This window comes from Pseudorca crassidens, chromosome 16 (assembly GCF_039906515.1).
Source record: "Pseudorca crassidens isolate mPseCra1 chromosome 16, mPseCra1.hap1, whole genome shotgun sequence".
Lineage (NCBI taxonomy): Eukaryota > Metazoa > Chordata > Mammalia > Artiodactyla > Delphinidae > Pseudorca > Pseudorca crassidens.
Window position 1 is genome coordinate 6,654,529 of NC_090311.1, and position 17,827 is coordinate 6,672,355.

General features: G+C 52.0%; 1 protein-coding gene across 12 annotated transcripts in view; it reads left to right on the plus strand.

Annotated features, from left to right (window-relative positions):
- UROS (uroporphyrinogen III synthase) overlaps window positions 1-8,542 on the plus strand; it is a 34,447-nt gene extending 25,905 nt beyond the window's left edge. For 2 of the 12 annotated variants that reach the window (XM_067709078.1, XM_067709077.1), the window contains 6 exons: window positions 715-795; window positions 1,616-1,701; window positions 1,780-1,873; window positions 2,150-2,223; window positions 2,629-2,727; window positions 7,996-8,542. In XM_067709078.1, coding sequence (XP_067565179.1) covers window positions 715-795; window positions 1,616-1,701; window positions 1,780-1,873; window positions 2,150-2,223; window positions 2,629-2,727; window positions 7,996-8,130 — 569 coding nt within the window. In that variant the 3' untranslated portion in view covers window positions 8,131-8,542. The other 10 variants (XM_067709080.1, XM_067709082.1, XM_067709081.1 and 7 more) reach the window with 10 other exon arrangements.
- Window positions 8,543-17,827: the final 9,285 nt, after the last annotated feature.

A 17,827-nucleotide genomic window follows, 5' to 3' on the forward strand; every position in this document is an offset into this window, starting at 1 on the left:
GGCACCGAAAGGGGATGTGTTCAGAGAGATCTTCCAGATGTGAGGAAATGCGTCTTTGTGCCTGACCAGCACTCGCTCCAGCTCCTTACATCTGATGGACAGACGGAAGGGGAGAGCGGTCGCCTCCACTAAAGTGCTTTGTTCTCACAGTGCGGAGGATTCCCATCTGACCGCCCATCAGTTTTGCTGGGAGGTGGTGTCTCACACGCTGTCTCCACGGCTCTGCAGAGCGAGGCCTGCGGCTGAGTCTCCCAGGGCGGAGATGTGCGCAGGGACAAGAGGCTGGGACCCCGCGCGGCCAGCCCTCGGCCCTCGGGCTCCTGGCCTGGCGGCCGAGAAGTGTCCTTACAGCTTCACTGCAGCGGCTGCCGTCTCCTGCCTCCTCGTGGCGGGAGCCCAGGCTCCAAACGCCTCCCGGCCCATCCGGGCTCCTCCAGAGGCAGAAACGGTTGCTCCAAGGCCACCACCAGGCCTGACCTCTAACCTGACTCTGGTCACTGCACTCTAAGTGGTGATGGCTGCCCGGAGCCACCACGACGGGAGGGACTTAGGGAGCAGGGGTGACAGCAGCCCCGGGCTCTTGCGGATGTTAGTAGTCTAGCGCTGTTGCCCACGTGACCCCCCTGAGCTTCCTCCCGCTCATGGTCCTGGAACCAAAGACGCAGGGCAGGGCCCGGGGCTGTGTCTCCATCTAGAGTGCCTCTTTATTCACAGGGGAGTCGTCAGCACTGCCTCTTCTGTTTCCCTGTGGAACCCTCAAAAGAGAAATCCTGCCGAAAATGCTCAAGGACAAAGGTGACTCCCCCTCCTCTCTGGGGTCCACCGAGAGCCTTCGCGGTGGCGGAGTGTCAGCCCTGGGGACCTACAGGGAGAGCAGGCCTGGGATGGACCGGCCAGGCCGGAAGGTGCAGGGTGCAGTCCTCTCTCCTGCTTCAGATCCGCTCCCATCCACCCGCTCAGCTCAGCTGGGAGCATGCAGAGGGGCACGGGGCCTTCCCTGGGAGGTCGGGTGGGCAGTGGCGTGGTGGCGACCCTGGGGCGGGCACGTGTGGAAACCAGTCCAAGCGTGGAGCTGATCTCATCACACACTCAAAGCAGCGTCCACCAGCCCAGCCAACCTAGGATCGCTCCAAGTCCATCCCCCCGGGCTCCATCCCAAGGTGCCAGGGACCAAGGTGTCCAGGCCCTAGTAGGCTCGTGGCTTCAGCCCGCAGGCTGGTAAAACTCCCTCCAAGCTCTGCCTGCAGCCCTGGCCCTCAGTGTGGGATTCCACACGGACAGCATCCGTGGGGGAGTGTCCCGGGCCAATCCCGCGGGCAACCCACACAAACACGGGAACAAAAGGCGTCCGTGGTATGAAGGAAGGCCGAGTTTTCGGGATCCTCATCCTTCTTCTGCCATCTCAGCCTCCTCTACCGCGTGAGCCACTCCGCAGTGTTAAGCAGGGTGCAGAGGGCCGGCCGAGTCTGCTCGCACTGAGCCCACACCTCTCAGCTCCCGGCGGCTTGTTCCGGGAGTGTCCTGCAGCACCGGGCGGTCTCCACTACCTGTGCCCCGCAGTGTGTTCCCGGGGCAGTGAAGTCTGTCTTCTGGCTTGTGTCCTGATTGTGTCCAGGGATTCCCGTGGAGAGCTTAACCGTCTACCAGACGATCCCACACCCAGGGATCCAGGGGAACCTCAACAGCTACTATTCCCAGCAGGTGTGTGGGGTTTCCAGGGAGCTGGGCGGGCAGGGCTGAGGGGCGCAGGCCTCCCGACGCTGGTTCTGCCATCCCCAGCTGTGCCACTTTGAGGAGGCCATCTTTTGGCTCCATCTCTGTATCTGGGAAGTCGGAATAGACCTATCTCTAAGGTTTTTACAAGGATTAAAGGAGATAATTTACACAAAACCCTTTGCACAGCCTGGGGTCAACAGTGGCTTGATGTCATTCTTCATGGTGTGGGGCACTGGTGGAGCTGCAGGGCAGAGGCTGGAGAGGGGCTGGGCCCACACTGGGAAGGCCTTCAGGGCCCACGGGGGAGTCTGGATTGAATTTGGGAGGCCACGGGAACCTTTGGAGGCTTCAGTCAGAAGGGTGCACGGCTCTTGTTTGGGCTGATTGAGGTTTTCCACATCTGTATCCAGTAAGACACCTCCCCTTCCTCTCCAGGACAGGCTTCTGAATGCCTGGCTGGTACTCGGAGACCTTGTTAGCACAAACCAAAGCTTTCAGAAAGGCCAAGTGGGCCAGTCTGTCTGCTGTCTGCTCCATTTCCGGAAGGGATGGGGCATTGATGGGGAGCGGGGCTGCTGCCTTACTTGATCAGCGTGCTTTGGCCACACAAGCTAGAGGCATTGTCCACTCTCCTGGGCGCTGGGTCCACGGTGCCTGTGTCCTCTGATCTGGGGGCCTGCAGAGCGACCAAGGAACAGCACCCAGCCTCTCCCATCGCACCCCTCTCTAAACAGTTCCCGACCTGAACTCCGCCTCCGTGGAGCCCAGAACGCCAGCATCAGTGGGGACCCTCCTGCTGTGAATGTACCTGGGCTGCCTGTGGCTGCTTCCTGGGGCTCTGGGGGCTGATGGTGACGGGTAGAGGAGCTCAGCCCCAAGGCAAGGGATTGACCTTGTTCTCTCTGCCTGCAGGGCATTCCCGCCAGCATCACGTTTTTCAGTCCCTCTGGCCTGACACACAGTCTCAAGCATATTCAAGAGTTATCTGGTGACAACATTGACCAGATTAAGGTGAGGTATTCAGTGGGCTTTTGATCTTTTTCAGATGCTCTTTTTTTTTTTTTTTAACTTTTACTAACTAGCCTAGAGTTTCCATGTGAAGTCAAAGCACTCCTGACCTCACAGACGCCCTGATGGAAGCTCTGTAGAAAAGGCAGGGCTGGACTACCCTGGTGGTCCACTGGTTAACACTCTGCACTTCCATTGCAGAGGGCTCGAGTTCCATCCCTGGTCCGGGAAGTTCCACATGCTGCACGGAATGGCCAAAAAAATTAAAAAAGGCCAGGCTTTAGGAGTCCCAGGCCCCGCTTGCAGCTCAGCAGTGCCACTTCCTGGCTGGTGCTCTTGGACTAGTTGCTTAACCTCTCTGAGCCTGTCTCCTCATTTGTAGCATGAGGATAATTATCCCTTTGTGGCTTTTATAGACATGTGTATGGTCTTCCCTGATAGGTTATTCTCAGGATTAGACGGAAGAATTCAGGCAAAGTCCTTAGCTCAGGGCCTGGCACAGGTATTAGCATCCTTTCCCTTTTTCCCCATCTAACCGTCTTGAAATTGTTCTAAAAGTGATTCCCCTTTTCACGTCTTTTAATTCAAAGGATTTCCATTCGCACCTTTAGGGACTGTTTGTTAGGAGTCTACAAGTAGTCACAGCGCTGTGGTGCCTGTGATGGGGATGTTCTTAAAGGGCTCAAGGGGGACTGAGGAGGGGGCGTGGGTATGACTGGGAGTGCCCAGGACAGGCCGCTAGCATTGCGGGCACTCACACAGCCAGGAGTGAAGGCCCTTACCTTTCATGACAGGTGCAGCTCACAGCACCCCTGGGGGGCGGTCAGGACTGTCTCAGTAGTATACACACTGCCGGCCCCTCCCTCCACCCTGGCTGGCACGCTCACTCCGGTCAGTGCCCAAGGACGGAGCACGGGCATCAGCACTGAGCTATCGGGGGCACTGCTCAGGGACACTGTCTGCAGCCTGGGTCCAGCCCTGCAGGCAGGCTCCATGGGCCCAGCCAGGCCCGTGGTGGTGAGTCCGAGAGCGGAGCTCTCCAGACGCCCTCTCTCCTGTGACCAGACGATTTCAGAGGGAATAAAAGGCTCACGGGGAAAAGTCATTTTGTGACCAAGCTGCTTCTCCTGAAATTATGTCTGCTGTTTGCTGGTTCCCAATCTCAGGGAGTTTCTTTCCTCCTTCCTTCCTTCCTTCCTCCTTCCTTCCTTCCTTCCTTCTTTCTTCCTTCCCTTCCCTTCCCTTCCCTCCCCTTCCCTTCCCTTCCCTTCCTTCCCCTCCCCTCCCCTCCCTCCCCTCTCCTCCCCTCCCCTCCCTCCCCTCCCCTCCCCTCCCCTCCCTCCCCTCTCCTCCCCTCCCCTCCCTCCCCTCCCCTCCCCTCCCCTCCCTCCCCTCCCCTCCCCTCCCCTCCCCTCCCCTCCCTCCCCTCCCCTCCCCTCCCCTCCCCTCCCTCCCCTCCCCTCCCCTTCCTTCCCTTCCCTTCCCTTCTTTCTTTCCTTTCTTTCTTTCTTTCCTTTTTTTTTTAAAACATCTTTATTGGAGTATAATTTCTTTACATTGTTGTGTTAGTTTCTGCTGTATAACAAAGTGAATCAGCTATATATACATATGTCCCCATATCTTCTCCCTCCCACCCTCCCTATCCCACCCCTCTAGGTGGTCACAGAGCACCAAGCTGATCTCCCTGTGCTATGCAGCTGCTTCCCACTAGCTATCTGTTTTACATTTGGTAGTGTATATATGTTCATGCCACTCTCTCACCTTATCCCAGCTTACCCTTCCCCCTCCCCGTGTCCTCAAGTCCATTCTCTACATCTGCATCTTTATTCCTGTCCTGCCCCTAGGTTCTTCAGAACCTTTTTTTTTTTTTTTAGATTCCATATATATGTGGTAGCATATGGTATTTGTTTTTCTCTTTCTGACTTCACTCTGTATGACAGACTCTAGGTCCATCCACCTCACCACAAATAACTCAATTTCGTTTCTTTCTATGGCTGAGTAATATTCCATTGTATATATGTGCCACATCTTCTTTATCCATTCATCTGTTGATGGACACTTAGGTTGCTTCCATGTCCTGGCTATTGTAATTAGAGCTGCAGTGAACACTGTGGTACATGACTCTTTTTGAATTATGGTTTTTTCAGGGTATATGCCCAGTAGTGGGATTGCTGGGTCATATGGTAATTCTATTTTTAGTTTTTTAAGGAACCTCCATACTGTTCTCCATAGTGGCTGTATCAGTTTACATTCCCACCAACAGTGCAAGAGGGTTCCCTTTTCTCCACACCCTCTCCAGGATTTATTGTTTGTAGATTTTTTGATGATGGCCATTCTGACTGGTGTGAGGTGATACCTCATTGTAGTTTGATTTGCATTTCTCTAATGATTAGTGACGTTGAGCATCCTTTCGTGTGTTTGTTGGCCATCTGTATGTCTTCTCTGGAGAAATGTCTATTTAGGTCTTCTGCCCGTTTTTGGATTGTGTGGTTTGTTTTTTTGATATTGAGCTTCATGAGCTGCTTATAAATTTTGGAGATTAATCCTTTGTCAGTTGCTTCATTTGCAAATATTTTCTCCCATTCTGAGGGTTGTCTTTTCGTCTTGTTTATGGTTTCCTTTGCTGTGCAAAAGCTTTTAAGTTTTATTAGGTCCCATTTGTTTATTTTTGTTTTTATTTCCATTTCTCTAGGAGGTGGGTCAAAAAGGATCTTGCTGTGATTTATGTGATAACAGTGTTCTGCCTATGTTTTCCTCTAAGAGTTTTATAGTGTCTGGCCTTACATTTAGGTCTTTAATCCATTTTGAGTTTATATTTGTGTATGGTGTTAGGGAGTGTTCTAATTTCATTCTTTTACATGTAGCTGTCCAGTTTTCCCCCAAGCTACAGTAATCAAGACAGTATGGTACTGGCACAAAAACAGAACTATCGATCAATGGAACAGGATAGAAAGCCCAGAGATAAACCCACGCACATATGGTCACCTTATCTTTGATAAAGGAGGCAAGAATATACAATGGAGAAAAGACCACCTTTCTTTCTTTTTTAATGTTTCTTTTTTAAAAACAGCCTTTTTTTTTTTTTGGCCGTGCTGCAGGGCTTTGTGGGATTTTAGTTCCCCAAGCAGGGGGCGAACCTGGGCCCTCAGCAGTGGGAGCGCAGAGTCCTAACCACTGGACCACCAGGGAATTCCCTAAAAAATAGCTTTATTGAGATATAATTCACATACGATAAAACTCACTTTCTATGAATTACATATGTACCCTTTTAAAGTGTACAATTCAGTGGTTTTTAGTAAATTCACAGAGGCGCGCCACCATCACCCTCTCGGTGCAGAACATTTCAGAGCCACGAAAGAAACCGCATGTCCATTAGAGTCACTCCCCAACCCCCTAGCAACCACTAATCCAATCTCTGTCTCTGCAGATCTAACTATTCTGGACTTTTCATATAAATGGAATCATACCATACGTAGCCTTTTGAGACTGGCTTTTTTCAGTTGGCATAATGGTTTCAGGATTTACCCATACCGTCATGTGTCAGTACTTCCTTCCTCTGTATTGCCAGGTAACAGTCCCTTCTATGAATATACCAGAAGGAGTTTCTTGTTGTGGTTTTGGTTTGGATTCCCCTAATGGCTAGTGATGTTGAGCATCTTTTCATGTGCTGTTGGCCATTTTTATATCTTCTTTAGAGAAATGTCTACTCACATCCTTGCCACTTTTTAACTAGGTTGCCTTTTTGTTCAGTTGTAAGAGTTCTTGTTTTCTGGATACAAGTCCCTTATCAGGTATGTGATTTGCAGAAACGTTCTCCCATTCTGTGAGTTGTCTTTTCACTTTTTTAACGGTGTTCTTTGAAGCACAAAAGTTTTCTTTATCTAGTTTTTATTTTATTATTTGTGCTTTTCATCATGTATCTAAGAAAACATTGCCTAATGCAAGGTCATTGAAGATTCACTCCTATGTTTTCTTCTAGTTTTATGGTTTTAGCTCTTACATTTAGGTCTTCGATCCATTTGGAGTTAATTTTTGTTTATGATGTGAGGTAGGGGTCCAGCTTCATTTTTTTTCCTCAGGGAGTTTCTTGAGGGGTAGCTGCTTCATGGGGGGGAGCGTGGGAGCTACAGGAGCCCGAGCTTCTGTGAGACAGCAGCCTCCTTCCCCTCATTCCCACACGCGCTGGGGAGGAGTGTCAGGCCACAGCGTCCTGAGGTTGTGCAAGGGCGGTATCTTGTTCACACTACCGCCAGCCTGCCTGGGGGGGTGGGGAGGGGGGTGCTGGGCAGGGGCTGCCATTGTCGGGGGGCTCACCTTCACAGACCACTCCCAGGCGGGTCCATGTCCACGGTGTTAGTCCAGAGGGGCGTGGGGATGAGCACGTTCTCTGCCAGAAGCTGTCGATCTTCTCAGTTCACCCCTGCGCTGGCAACTGAGAGGCAGGGTCATTGTGCCCCTTTCACAGATGAGGAAACCGAGGATCAAAAAGGCTAAGTGATTTGTAATGACAGCTAGCGAGGGCCAGAGTCACAGCGAAAAATCCTGTTCAGCACAAAGTGAGGCTCTGGACGGGACCTTCAGACACGAGCTTGTCTGGAGAGGGGCGTCCTGCTGACGAGGCCCAGGCCGTTGGAGCTTCTAATCTGGGATAACGATGGTCCTACAGGTAGCAGCCGCTGACGGTCACTGGGCGTTTGTCTGTGCCAGGCATGGGGCCATGCGGGTGGTTACACGCATTGCTCAGCTAATCCTCAGAGCAGCCTGAGGAGGAAATCTCTTAACCTTTCTGCTTCACGGAGGAGGGGACGGAGGCCCAGAGAGGGCAGGTCACTTGCTGAGGCCACCGTCCTGTGCAGCTGCGATGTGAACCCGACCCTCTGGCTCCGGGCCCTGGTCCTGACCGCTCTGCTTTCCTAGGGCCCAGCCACCACCCCATGCTGCACGCAGAGCCCCTTTCAGACTGTGTTCAGTGCTCCACCCGGCCCCGCCGTGGCAGGCGCTGATTGATTCCAGGCCTCTCCTGCCCGCCCCCCCACCCCCACCCCACCAAGCCCGAGCCGCAGGGCTAGCGAGAGCTCGCTCAGGCCGATGGTGAGGCTGTCAAGAGACGGAGGCTTTTTGCAGGCGGTAGAGCTGGGTTCACATCAGGAGGTGTCATCTCATTTATAAGCTCTCACGTGAGGAGTGATGTCCTAACAGACAGGAGGCAACAGGCCCTGATCCCATCGCCCCCTGCGGGTGCACTGAGGCCCCTCTGTCTTCTCCCTGCAGTTCGTGGCCATTGGGCCCACCACAGCCCACGCCCTGGCCGCGCAGGGCCTGCCCGTGAGCTGCACCGCAGAGAGCCCCACGCCGCAAGCCCTGGCTGCGGGCATCAGGACGGCGCTCCAGTCCCATGGATGCTGAGTGAGAGGCCCCAGCGCCCTCCCTGGGCGGAGCTGCCCCTGTGGGCCCAGGACCAGGTGCTACTGCGTCCCGGTGGAGCCGGGCATCGGGCAGGGGCTCCTGGGAAACCGCCCCCTCACACTTCTGCCTCGCGCCCGGGGGAGCCCCCGCCAACACCGAGGCTGGGCCGGGACCCGGGGCCGCGTCAGGCCCACGTGCGCCTGACGTCCCTTCGTGGAGTCCAGCTCGGACCCCCGCCCGGCGCACGCGGCTCCTGTGGCAGCAGAAGGAAATCAAATAAAGTGCACTGGCCACTCCTGCTGACTGTGCCTTGTTACTTGCTGTCTGTGGTTTCAGTGCAAAGCTGTGTTTGGCGCCCACGTTCTGAGAACTGACAAACCTGGTATGAATAATAAAGTTTGCTGTGTGTGAAGGAGTTTTATTCATCTTACAGAAGGACCTCGAAATTCCTGCTTTGTGGACAACTGTAATTCGAATACAGAGAGGCTTTCTTTCCTTCAGAGACAGAAAAACCGCATCAGTCCGCTGGGCTTCCCAGAGGCTGGCGAGGGGGCTCCCGTACTTCGAGGGGCTCCCGTGCAGATGCAGGGCCTGCAGGGAGGTTTCGGGAATCCGTCCCCGAACTTTATTCCCATTTTTATAAGCTTGGCCTGGCTTCTGAGCTGGGTTGAATGAAACCCGTGTCTGTCTGTCAGTCACGTGAGCTTGTGGTAGGAAAGATCCCTGTGCTCCCCGCGCATGGCGGGTCCCGTTGGAAGGCGTTTGCAATTGAGCGACTCCAGCCCCGTGCAGGGGCTTTGCCTCTCTGATGTCCATTCCCGTTAACAGCCCTCGGGAGTAGATGTCACTAGTATTCCCATTTCTCTGGTGAAGAAGAGGAGACTCAAGAAGTTAAGTGACAGCTAGTGAGTGACAGAACCAGGATGAATTTAGAAGGGGTTTGTGGACTCAGCACGTAGACCAGGACCGGTGACGTTCATACACCACCTCACATCAGATGAACATTAGCTCGGGGGGGGGGGGGGGGGGCGGCCGTCTGTTCCTGACGTGGGGGCAGGGGAGGGGTGTGTCAGGGGTCGGGCTGCAGGGCTGCCTTAGGTGGTCTGCCCACCACTTTGGTGGTGCTGAGTGCAGGGGGCATGCCCAGTACCCTGTTTTTGCTCCCGGCTCTTCAGAAGTGGCAGTTGGGTTTTGGGGGTCTTTTTGTATCACGTTGCCCAGAATTTGCCCCAACGGCACATGCACGCAGTTATTTTTAGTCCCTTATAGTTTCTTTGTATTTTGTTGCTCAAGGAGACGTTTGTCCAGGTGCAAGCACTGCAGCAAAGGGTCCCAGGGCCCAGAGCCCAGCTTGCTGGGTCCCATAAAAGACTGTCCTTTGGGGTCGATGATGCCCAGACTGGGTGAGCCGGTCCCCTGATCATGTGCTTGGGGGTCAGGGCAAGGTCAAGTTGGTATAGAAACGGTGGTTTCTGTACTTTTGGCTAAGGCAGAGTTGCAAGCACAAACCTTTAGCATTATGAGCAGAACTGAAAATTATAAAGCTATGTATAAAAATCCTTTTAACAATGCTGAACCACGGGAGTCTGCTTTGTTACTTTACTAAGTGCAATGAACATAGTTTTCCTTTCCTTTGTAATTGTTTCCTTTTCTTTCCATTATTCTCAAGGATTGAAGCCAGTGCCGTGGCCTCAGAACCCTTCTGAGACCAGGGGTGTGGCTGGCGCAGGAAGCAGAGGGAATCTGTTCTGACCTGGGGCGGAGCCCCGTGCGTGCCTCACCGTATCACTGAATATGTGCAGGACCAAGGGCCGGGAGGGGGAGGCTCATCCTCTCCAGGCGAAAGCAAAGGTAGAATTGGACAAAATGGTTACAAACAACCATTTCAGGGCTCTGGAATTTGACCTGAGTCAGACGACAAATCGAGAAGCGTTTATTCTTGAAAACCCGCCCTTTGGGCCAGACCAGCGGGAGTGGCCTCGTGGCCTAGAGATGCCCCTCACCCCTGTGCACCCACTGCTGGGACCCTAGATTCGGGCAGGAGGAGAAAACCAGGGCTTTTTCAGTGCAAGGTGGTGAACCCTGTAGGAAGGGAATAGGAAAACCTGCAGCGTTGCTAGTCTGAGCTTGTGGTCCCAGTTGGGATGAGCCACAGACCAATCAGAAATGGAACGGGGACCTCGTGGGGATGAGAGCTCCACAGAAGGACTGACTGGGTTAGCCGACTGGGAGGAGTACTTGTGTGCAGTGCAGTGCCGGCCCGACACAGACCAGGGGGATGCAGGGTGCGGGCCAGAGGGAACTTGTGGGGCCACGGGTGTGTCCTATAACCGATCGTGGCGTTGGTCGCACAGGGAGGCCATTTGTCCCGGAGGATTGCGTAAAATAATTTGGAGAGCGCTGGGTTATACACACGTTTTTCTCTGTATTATCGAAGTGAAATAGGTTAGACCACGAATCAGGAACTCTGGCTGCACATGAGAACCACGTGACGTGCTTCTGCAAAGGGAGTTGCTTCGCCCACCCCCATCCTACTTAATTGTTTCCTAGGGCAAAGCCCAAGCAGCAGGCGTTTTAGAAGCCCTCCAGGTGGTTCCCATCTGCAGCCACGTTTGAAAACCATCGCACCTGGCCAGGGGGCAGTCCCCGGTCGAGTCTAGAAGCTGGAGAAGTACGAAAGAGGCGCCGGGCAGCGGAGGAGGAGACGAGAAACATGGCTGGAGGCGGGCGGGGAGACAAAGGTGAGAAGGGGTGCGTGGGCTGCAGTAGAGGGGCCGCATCACCCCACGGGGGCAGGGGCGGGAGGCGGCCCAGGGAGGGTGAGAGCGGGGCTGGGCACAGGCGACAAGGATTTGCTAAATGTCTTTCATCCGCATGGCAGCCTGAAGTGACCTTTTGGAGAGGAGGTGACCAGGGTTTAAGGAGAGGCGGGGCAGATTTGGAAGGATGGAGGTCAGTTTGGGATTTGGAAGGGTTGCTGCCGACTCAGTCCATCAGAGGGAGGTGAGCCAGGCATCGAGGGTGCAGGTTTCCTGGCCGTCGCTGTGAGTGGGGGACCTGGGCTTTGGCAGCTGGGCTGGGGGGCTCCTGTTAGCAGTTTAGAACGTGAGGGCTGGTAGGCAAACGTGAGTTTTAAAGTGACTGGGGAAGGACCCCTGGTTCTGCAGATACTGGGGACGGCAGAAGGCAGCGTCTCAGTAACGTTCAGCTCCGGAAAGTTAAACCCAGAGAGGCCACACGTGGTTCTGCTCACCCCTTCCCAGAGGCTGACAGTTCCTCCTAAGGCCCAGAGTTCTGCTGGTTCGTTGTCTGTGGGCTGGTAGGAGAGAGTGAATGGCAACCTCAGGACAGGAGCTCAACAGGCACAGGTCCAGCCTGGGAAGGGTTAGCTTTGAGGTTGTGGAGCCGGCATGAGGCACGAGTCCCACACGACCCTGATAGAGCCCCCAGCCCCAAGTTTCCTGTGTCCTTCCTGAAGATCAGAAGGGACAGAACATGAGGTGGGAGAGGACAGATCAGGGAGCAGACACTGAACAGAGGTGCTGTAGAGGGTTCGCCGTATTCTGCGTTCGCTCTTTACCTGGGCTCTTGTGCGCCCACCCCAGCCGGTGCCGCGGAGTGTTGGTGCAGGAAGACCTTTGGGAAGAGAGTAAAGCATCGTGCGGGAATCTGCGCGCCGAACCAGTGCTGGGCCTCGGGCCTGGGGTGGTCAGCAGTGAGTTGAAGGTGTTCCCTTTGGACCTTAGAGCTGAGCTCATAATTATGGGATGCGTTCTCGGGCGCTGTTCCAAGTTTTAGATGCTTTAACTCATTAGTTACATGTAATAACTCACCAAACGAGTTAAAATAATGGCTCCGTGCCAACTATTGGGTTAAATGTTGATGCAATTATGTTAATTGTGAATGGAAGGTAAAATAAAAACATTGCGATGTATATGGTTTTTTTAGAAAATAAACTAGCAGGAAATCATTTTACTAAAAATTCTAATGTGTAACATATTCTTAACAATAAGCCAAATAATGCCATTCAGGATTTACTGCTGTGTCTGAGAGGTTTATCCAGTGCAAAGGTGACGTCGGGTCACGACCTCTGACACCTAATGAGTCTGGGCCACGTGCTGGAAACCTGGGGGTCAGAGACAGCACGGCTCCTGCCCTCAACAGGCTGCAAACACTGTGAAGGGACAAAGTCGGGAGGCAGCTGAGCTCAGCAGAGCTGGTCTGTACTTCACTCGGCAGGACTGTGGCCGGGAGAGGGGGGCGGTCCACAGCTTCACTCTCCGAGGCTCTGTCGCCAGGAGCCTGACAGTGGAGTCCCAGGATGGCCGTCTTCGAAACCGAGTCGCCTGCCTTTTGTGTCAGTGTCATTGTCATATTTTCCTGCAGAGATTTTATTTAAAAAACTAGATTTCTTTTTTTTTTCCTTAAATCCATTTCTTACAATTGTCAAAGGTTCTTGGCTGGGCAATGTGGTGTCATGTGACTTCAGCCCTCGATCATACCTCTCTGCCCCTCTCCCGAATCCTGACCCAATCCTTTCCTCCCCAAACATTTTATAAATGAGAAGGGACGTGGCACCAGGGCTGACCGGTCTGACCATCAGTGCCTGGTGTGCGCCAGCTCCAGGCAGGAGGTGCAGGCGAGAAGGGCAGGCAGCATGCAGGCCGCCACACTGGGCTCCTGGGGTCCCACCTCCCTCACAGGTTTAACTTCCCCAAACTGGAAACGTTCACTTTACCTCCTGGAAAATTGCTCCTCGGCGCCAGATAAAGTGAAAAACATTTTGGAAAGAGCTGCAAGTTAACGATGTTGACCTGCACCCCACGGCCAGGTCAGCCAGGAGCTCCACACAGCTCAGCTTCCCCAGTCCTGTAGGCCCCCCTCCCCGTCCCCGAGGACACCCCGAGAGCTCCCCAACTCAGGCAAGAGGAGGTCAGCTCGGCCCATCCTCTGGGTGAACAGAGGCAGAGACTCATTCACACAGTCTTCAGTCTGCAGTGTGTGGAATTAGCCAGCTGAGGGTAAACTCAACGAGGCCAAGTGACAGCAAAGCAGCCCAGAGCCACCTGGCTGAGAACATTCTACTTACGAGCTCACAGCCCCAAACAGGAAGGCGAAGAAACCAGGATCCTACACGCACTGCCTCTGTCGTCTCAAACCCTCCCGCTGTTCCTGACCTCACCCGGGGTGCGGCCACGGGGCAAGGGATGACCCCGCTCAGCACAGAGCCCCAGGACCCCCTTTGGGGGGGCTGTTAGCCACTCTTACCCTCGTTGCTCACTTCAGTGCCCTAGTCACTCTGCAGCTAAGACAGATGACACAGCACATCAGCAGGCTTGCAACGATCAGTAAGCCTCCAGCCGTGGTGAACATAATCTTGAAGTCAGGCCTCTCAGTTATCATCCTGATGTCAAGCACACACCCGGGCAGAGAAGCGCTGGGGCAGTGAATGTGCCCTCACCGTGCCCCAGCCACTTAGCAACCTCAACATGCCTCCTTCAGTGGAGGGAGCGTGAGCCCAAACCACAGAGCCTTCTGCGTGTAAAACGTGGATACATCTTCCTAAGCTGCTCCCGGATGGGTAAAGGGTTTATTTGTGGATGAAAAGGGACTGAAACGCGAAGTCTAGAGAGAAGGAAGTCAGAAGGACACATGGTGGGAGGACTCTTTCTCCCCCTCTCACAGGCAGTAACGCGCAGTTGCAAATCAGACAGACCTACATTTGAGCCAGTGACTTCGCTCCCAGACCCTGGGCCTCCATCACTTTCAGAGATATGTTCACTTTCAGAGATATGTTCACTTTCAGAGTCAGGCTTAAAAATCTCCTGTGGGAATAACTAAGGGAATGTCTTTTTTTCAAAAACGTTGTGTGTGCAATGCCAAGAATGTGCAAACCCACTTTGTAAATGATATGTGTTTCAGGGGAAAAAAATGTCAGTTCTCCCAATGACAAGTAGGTCATGCCATCTTAGTATTTAAGGAAATTCTAGAAGCTCCCCGCCAAACCCTTCCCCCGGCTCCGAGGTGGAGAGTGTCCTGCACAGACAGACCAGGAGCCACCTTCGCCAGGAGCCCCTCTCCCTTATTCTCTCTTTATCGTATGGTCACACGCCTCCCTCAGCTATTTTTCTTCTGAAATCCAACTGATTTCCTCAAAATCCAGTTTACCTGGAATAAGCAATTTGGTTAATCAAATACCCTGAACCTTGAGAAGCCAGTCCCTTCAAAGGCTTGGTAATCACTGGAGAGGAAAGAAGTAACTCCCTGAGAAAAGCCAACGATTGGAATGGTAAGCCACACCTCCCTGAGTCCAGGCGTCCTGAGCTGCATGAAACCAAATAAAAATAAATTTAAAATAAAATGAATTGTAGGGAACAAGACCCTTCAGTAATAAATCCCCTGCTCCTATGATCCTAAGAAGGATCTCATTGTCATCTAGAGGGAGACCTGACTTCCAGATGTGCCGTCTTCCGCCAGAGCTCGAGGGAGGGACAGGCAGGTTCTGGGGCTTTGAGACCCGTCGGGACGCAGGCTGTGTGACATCAGCCTTCAGAACACCAGCTCCCAATCACAGACTTCTCAGTTCTGTCCTGCATTTAGGTTGATTTCCGCCTCCCAGGAAATGCAGAATGTCTAGATGTCAGCCTTCAGAACACCAGCTCCCAATCACAGACTTCTCAGTTCTGTCCTGCATTTAGGTTGATTTCCACCTCCCAGGAAGTGCAGAATGTCCGGATGAAATTTGTGCATCATTTTGTTCTAAGTCTTGCAGCTTTGCAGGTTCTGGTTTCCCTCAGAGAAAATATTTAGGGTTTGTCTTCTAATCAAAACATAGTTTGAGATTTTGATAAAAAGATGGAAGAAAAACCCTGCCACGTGGTGGGGAGTCAGTGTCCTTAGACCCAAGAGTTATGGCCACATGGTGGACACTATGTAGCCACTTATCACAACTCAGATCTGTGTTCACTGACATATATTGATCTGATTAAGTAAATTGATAAATATAGCTGACATATAGTTGATATATATAACTATATATTGATACATAATTTTTGTTTGGTTTTTTTGTTTGTTTGTTTTGGCTGTGCCACATGGCGTGCGGGATCTTAGTTCCCTGACCAGGGATTGAACCCATGCTCCCTGCACTGGAAGCACAGAGTCTTAACCACTGGACCACCAGGGAAGTCCCTATAACTATATACATAGTTTTATAAATGACTATATATATAAAACATACAATTGACATATATGTCAGAGGTCTATGTGTGGTTATCTATGTTATACAGAGAGCATACAACTGACAGTATAGTTGAGAACTGTATACTGGCGTCGATAACGTACCGTGCGGTGAGAAGCAGCTAGAGTTTGGTTCTGGTCACGTCTCTCTGATCACAAGGTATGGAGAGCCTGCCAAGCCAGTTCCACTAGACGAGGGGGTTTATTTAGCTACTCGAGGGCTCCTTACGGAAGCCCAGGGGCAGGAGGGGAGCAAAGTGGACCTCACGGGCACAGGCGTGGGTCTCTCTCTGGCTCTGTGTAAATGTCGCATATCAGAGTCACATGGGAAGTACAAGATGCCGGCGCGACACCTTACGTAATTTTATTCTGCCCTTCATCTTCTTAGTTTTTGTTTTACAGAAAGTTTTTAGCTTCTGATCAAAAGCTAATTTCAAATTTAATAAAGAATGAGAACACAGCTGAAAGTGTGAATGCTGCCTGGGTAAATGTGATAAGATTAAAGGGTTATTGCTAAGTTTTCAGGCACAATAATGGTAGGTCAGATGCTTTTCTTTTTCTTCAGTGTGTCTTGGGAGGTGAGGCCAGGGTACAGACTCAGGAAGCAGAAGGAGGGCCTCAGAGCTGAGCAGGAATGAGGTGCGGCTGCGAGACAGCTGCGCCCTGGGAGGGGCGGCAGGGCCCTCACCCCGGCTGAGGCCGGGCTGGAGAGACCCGCAAGCCTGGGTGCACGGAACACCAGGGTCGGGGGGACTTCACTGACCAGGATCAGTGGCAGTTTCTGAGCAGGAAGGGGCAGTGTTTGGCCGGGAGACAGAAGCTGAGGTGGGGCCTGCGGTGACACAGAGAAGGCGGCCGGGGGCCTTCCCCGGCCTCCGTGCCCAGGGCGGAGGCTGCCCACCTGTGCAGACCAGATGCACACAGTCTAATCACACACACAGTTTTGTGGTTGCTGCTTTTCCTTCCTCTGGCCACCCAGAAATAAGTCGTGGGCCCTCCCTCGGGCTGAATCCTAGTAGTAGAACCACATATCTTTAAATTGCTCAAAAAGAGTTGAGGCCGGAGCCAAGCTGAAAGAACTTTGCACACAACTGTTGCCATAAGAGACCTGTGCATGAATCCGGTTGTCCTTTTCCTTCACATCACACAGAGGAGGAATTAGTTCAGTGACATAAAGAAATGGCCTCAGAGCGGACTTTGATGGTTCGGATCTTTCGGAGTTGTAAGCACATCTTTCTGTGCCTTAAGAAGTCCAGAATTTATATTGGGAACACTCAAAGAATCTCAATTACAGAATTAGGTCATCACGGGGGTTTCTATAATTACAGCTGTATTTCATTCTTGGAGCTTTAAAAAACATCTTAAATTTAACTTGCTGTGAATACTCTAGATTCAAAAATCATTCCAGTTGGAGTGAATCATACCTTTAGCCAGACATGTCACACTCTTCTCAGTGGTAGACCTTTCAAATATATTGAATATTTGGTTGCTAAGGAATGTAACTGCTTGTGATGCTTTGTGCGTTGTGACCTCAAAAGTGTCTAACTCAGTGGATTTATTCTATTGCACACTGACAATATACCAGATACTCAGGGCAAGGAACAAATAAGGACCACTTAAAATAATCCTACGCTGTTTCAGAGCATGAAATTAGCATTTGGATCTTAAAATGAAACGAAGCAAAATTACAAAATATTCACAGGACAGTGGGTAAAGTCACCTGGGTAAAATTTGGGAGTCCCGGGCTGTATCCCTGCTTCAACCTAGGCTTCTGAATCGGGGTGAATTGCTTCAACTCTATTCCAGTTTCCTCATTTGCAAAAATGGGGCTGGTGGTGGAACTAGATGATTCTAAAGCTCTGGAGTAAAGAAGAATCCAATAATAAGCATCATGATGTTTTTCTTTAAAAAGAGAGGATATATTAACTAGGATAGGAAAATGATCTGGGACAATCCACGGGCCCCTAACATGTAAAAGGAAAATCTTGAGACTATAAAGGAAGGAGAAGAAAAATAAGATGCCGATGTGAAGAAGACTGCATGGTTTTTGTTGTTTTGTTTTTGCTTTTGATGAGCACCAGTGGGCTGGGAGCTGCAGCGAAGATGTGAAAGAGAAATCGACTCCTGGGGTTAAATCTAGAGGTGATTCAAGGCCTGGGGAGTCGTTGCTTTGAGCAGAGGCCACTCGGATGGATGCTGCAAGTCCTGCCTTCTCCTGGAATCAGAGAACAGCACGGATGGCTGGGGCCCACACTGAAAGCTGTCTCTCTCGTTTCCTGTGACTTAATGGTAATAGAACACATTAAAACTTGTTTGGCTCTCAGAAAATCAATACCAGAGATATGACAGTGACAAGGACCAGGCCCAGACAGAAGATGAACAGGGAAGAAGCTGCCCCAGATTGATTTCAGAAGGATTTCCTGGCATCCCAAGTCCCTGGACGATGCCTTTTATGACGGAA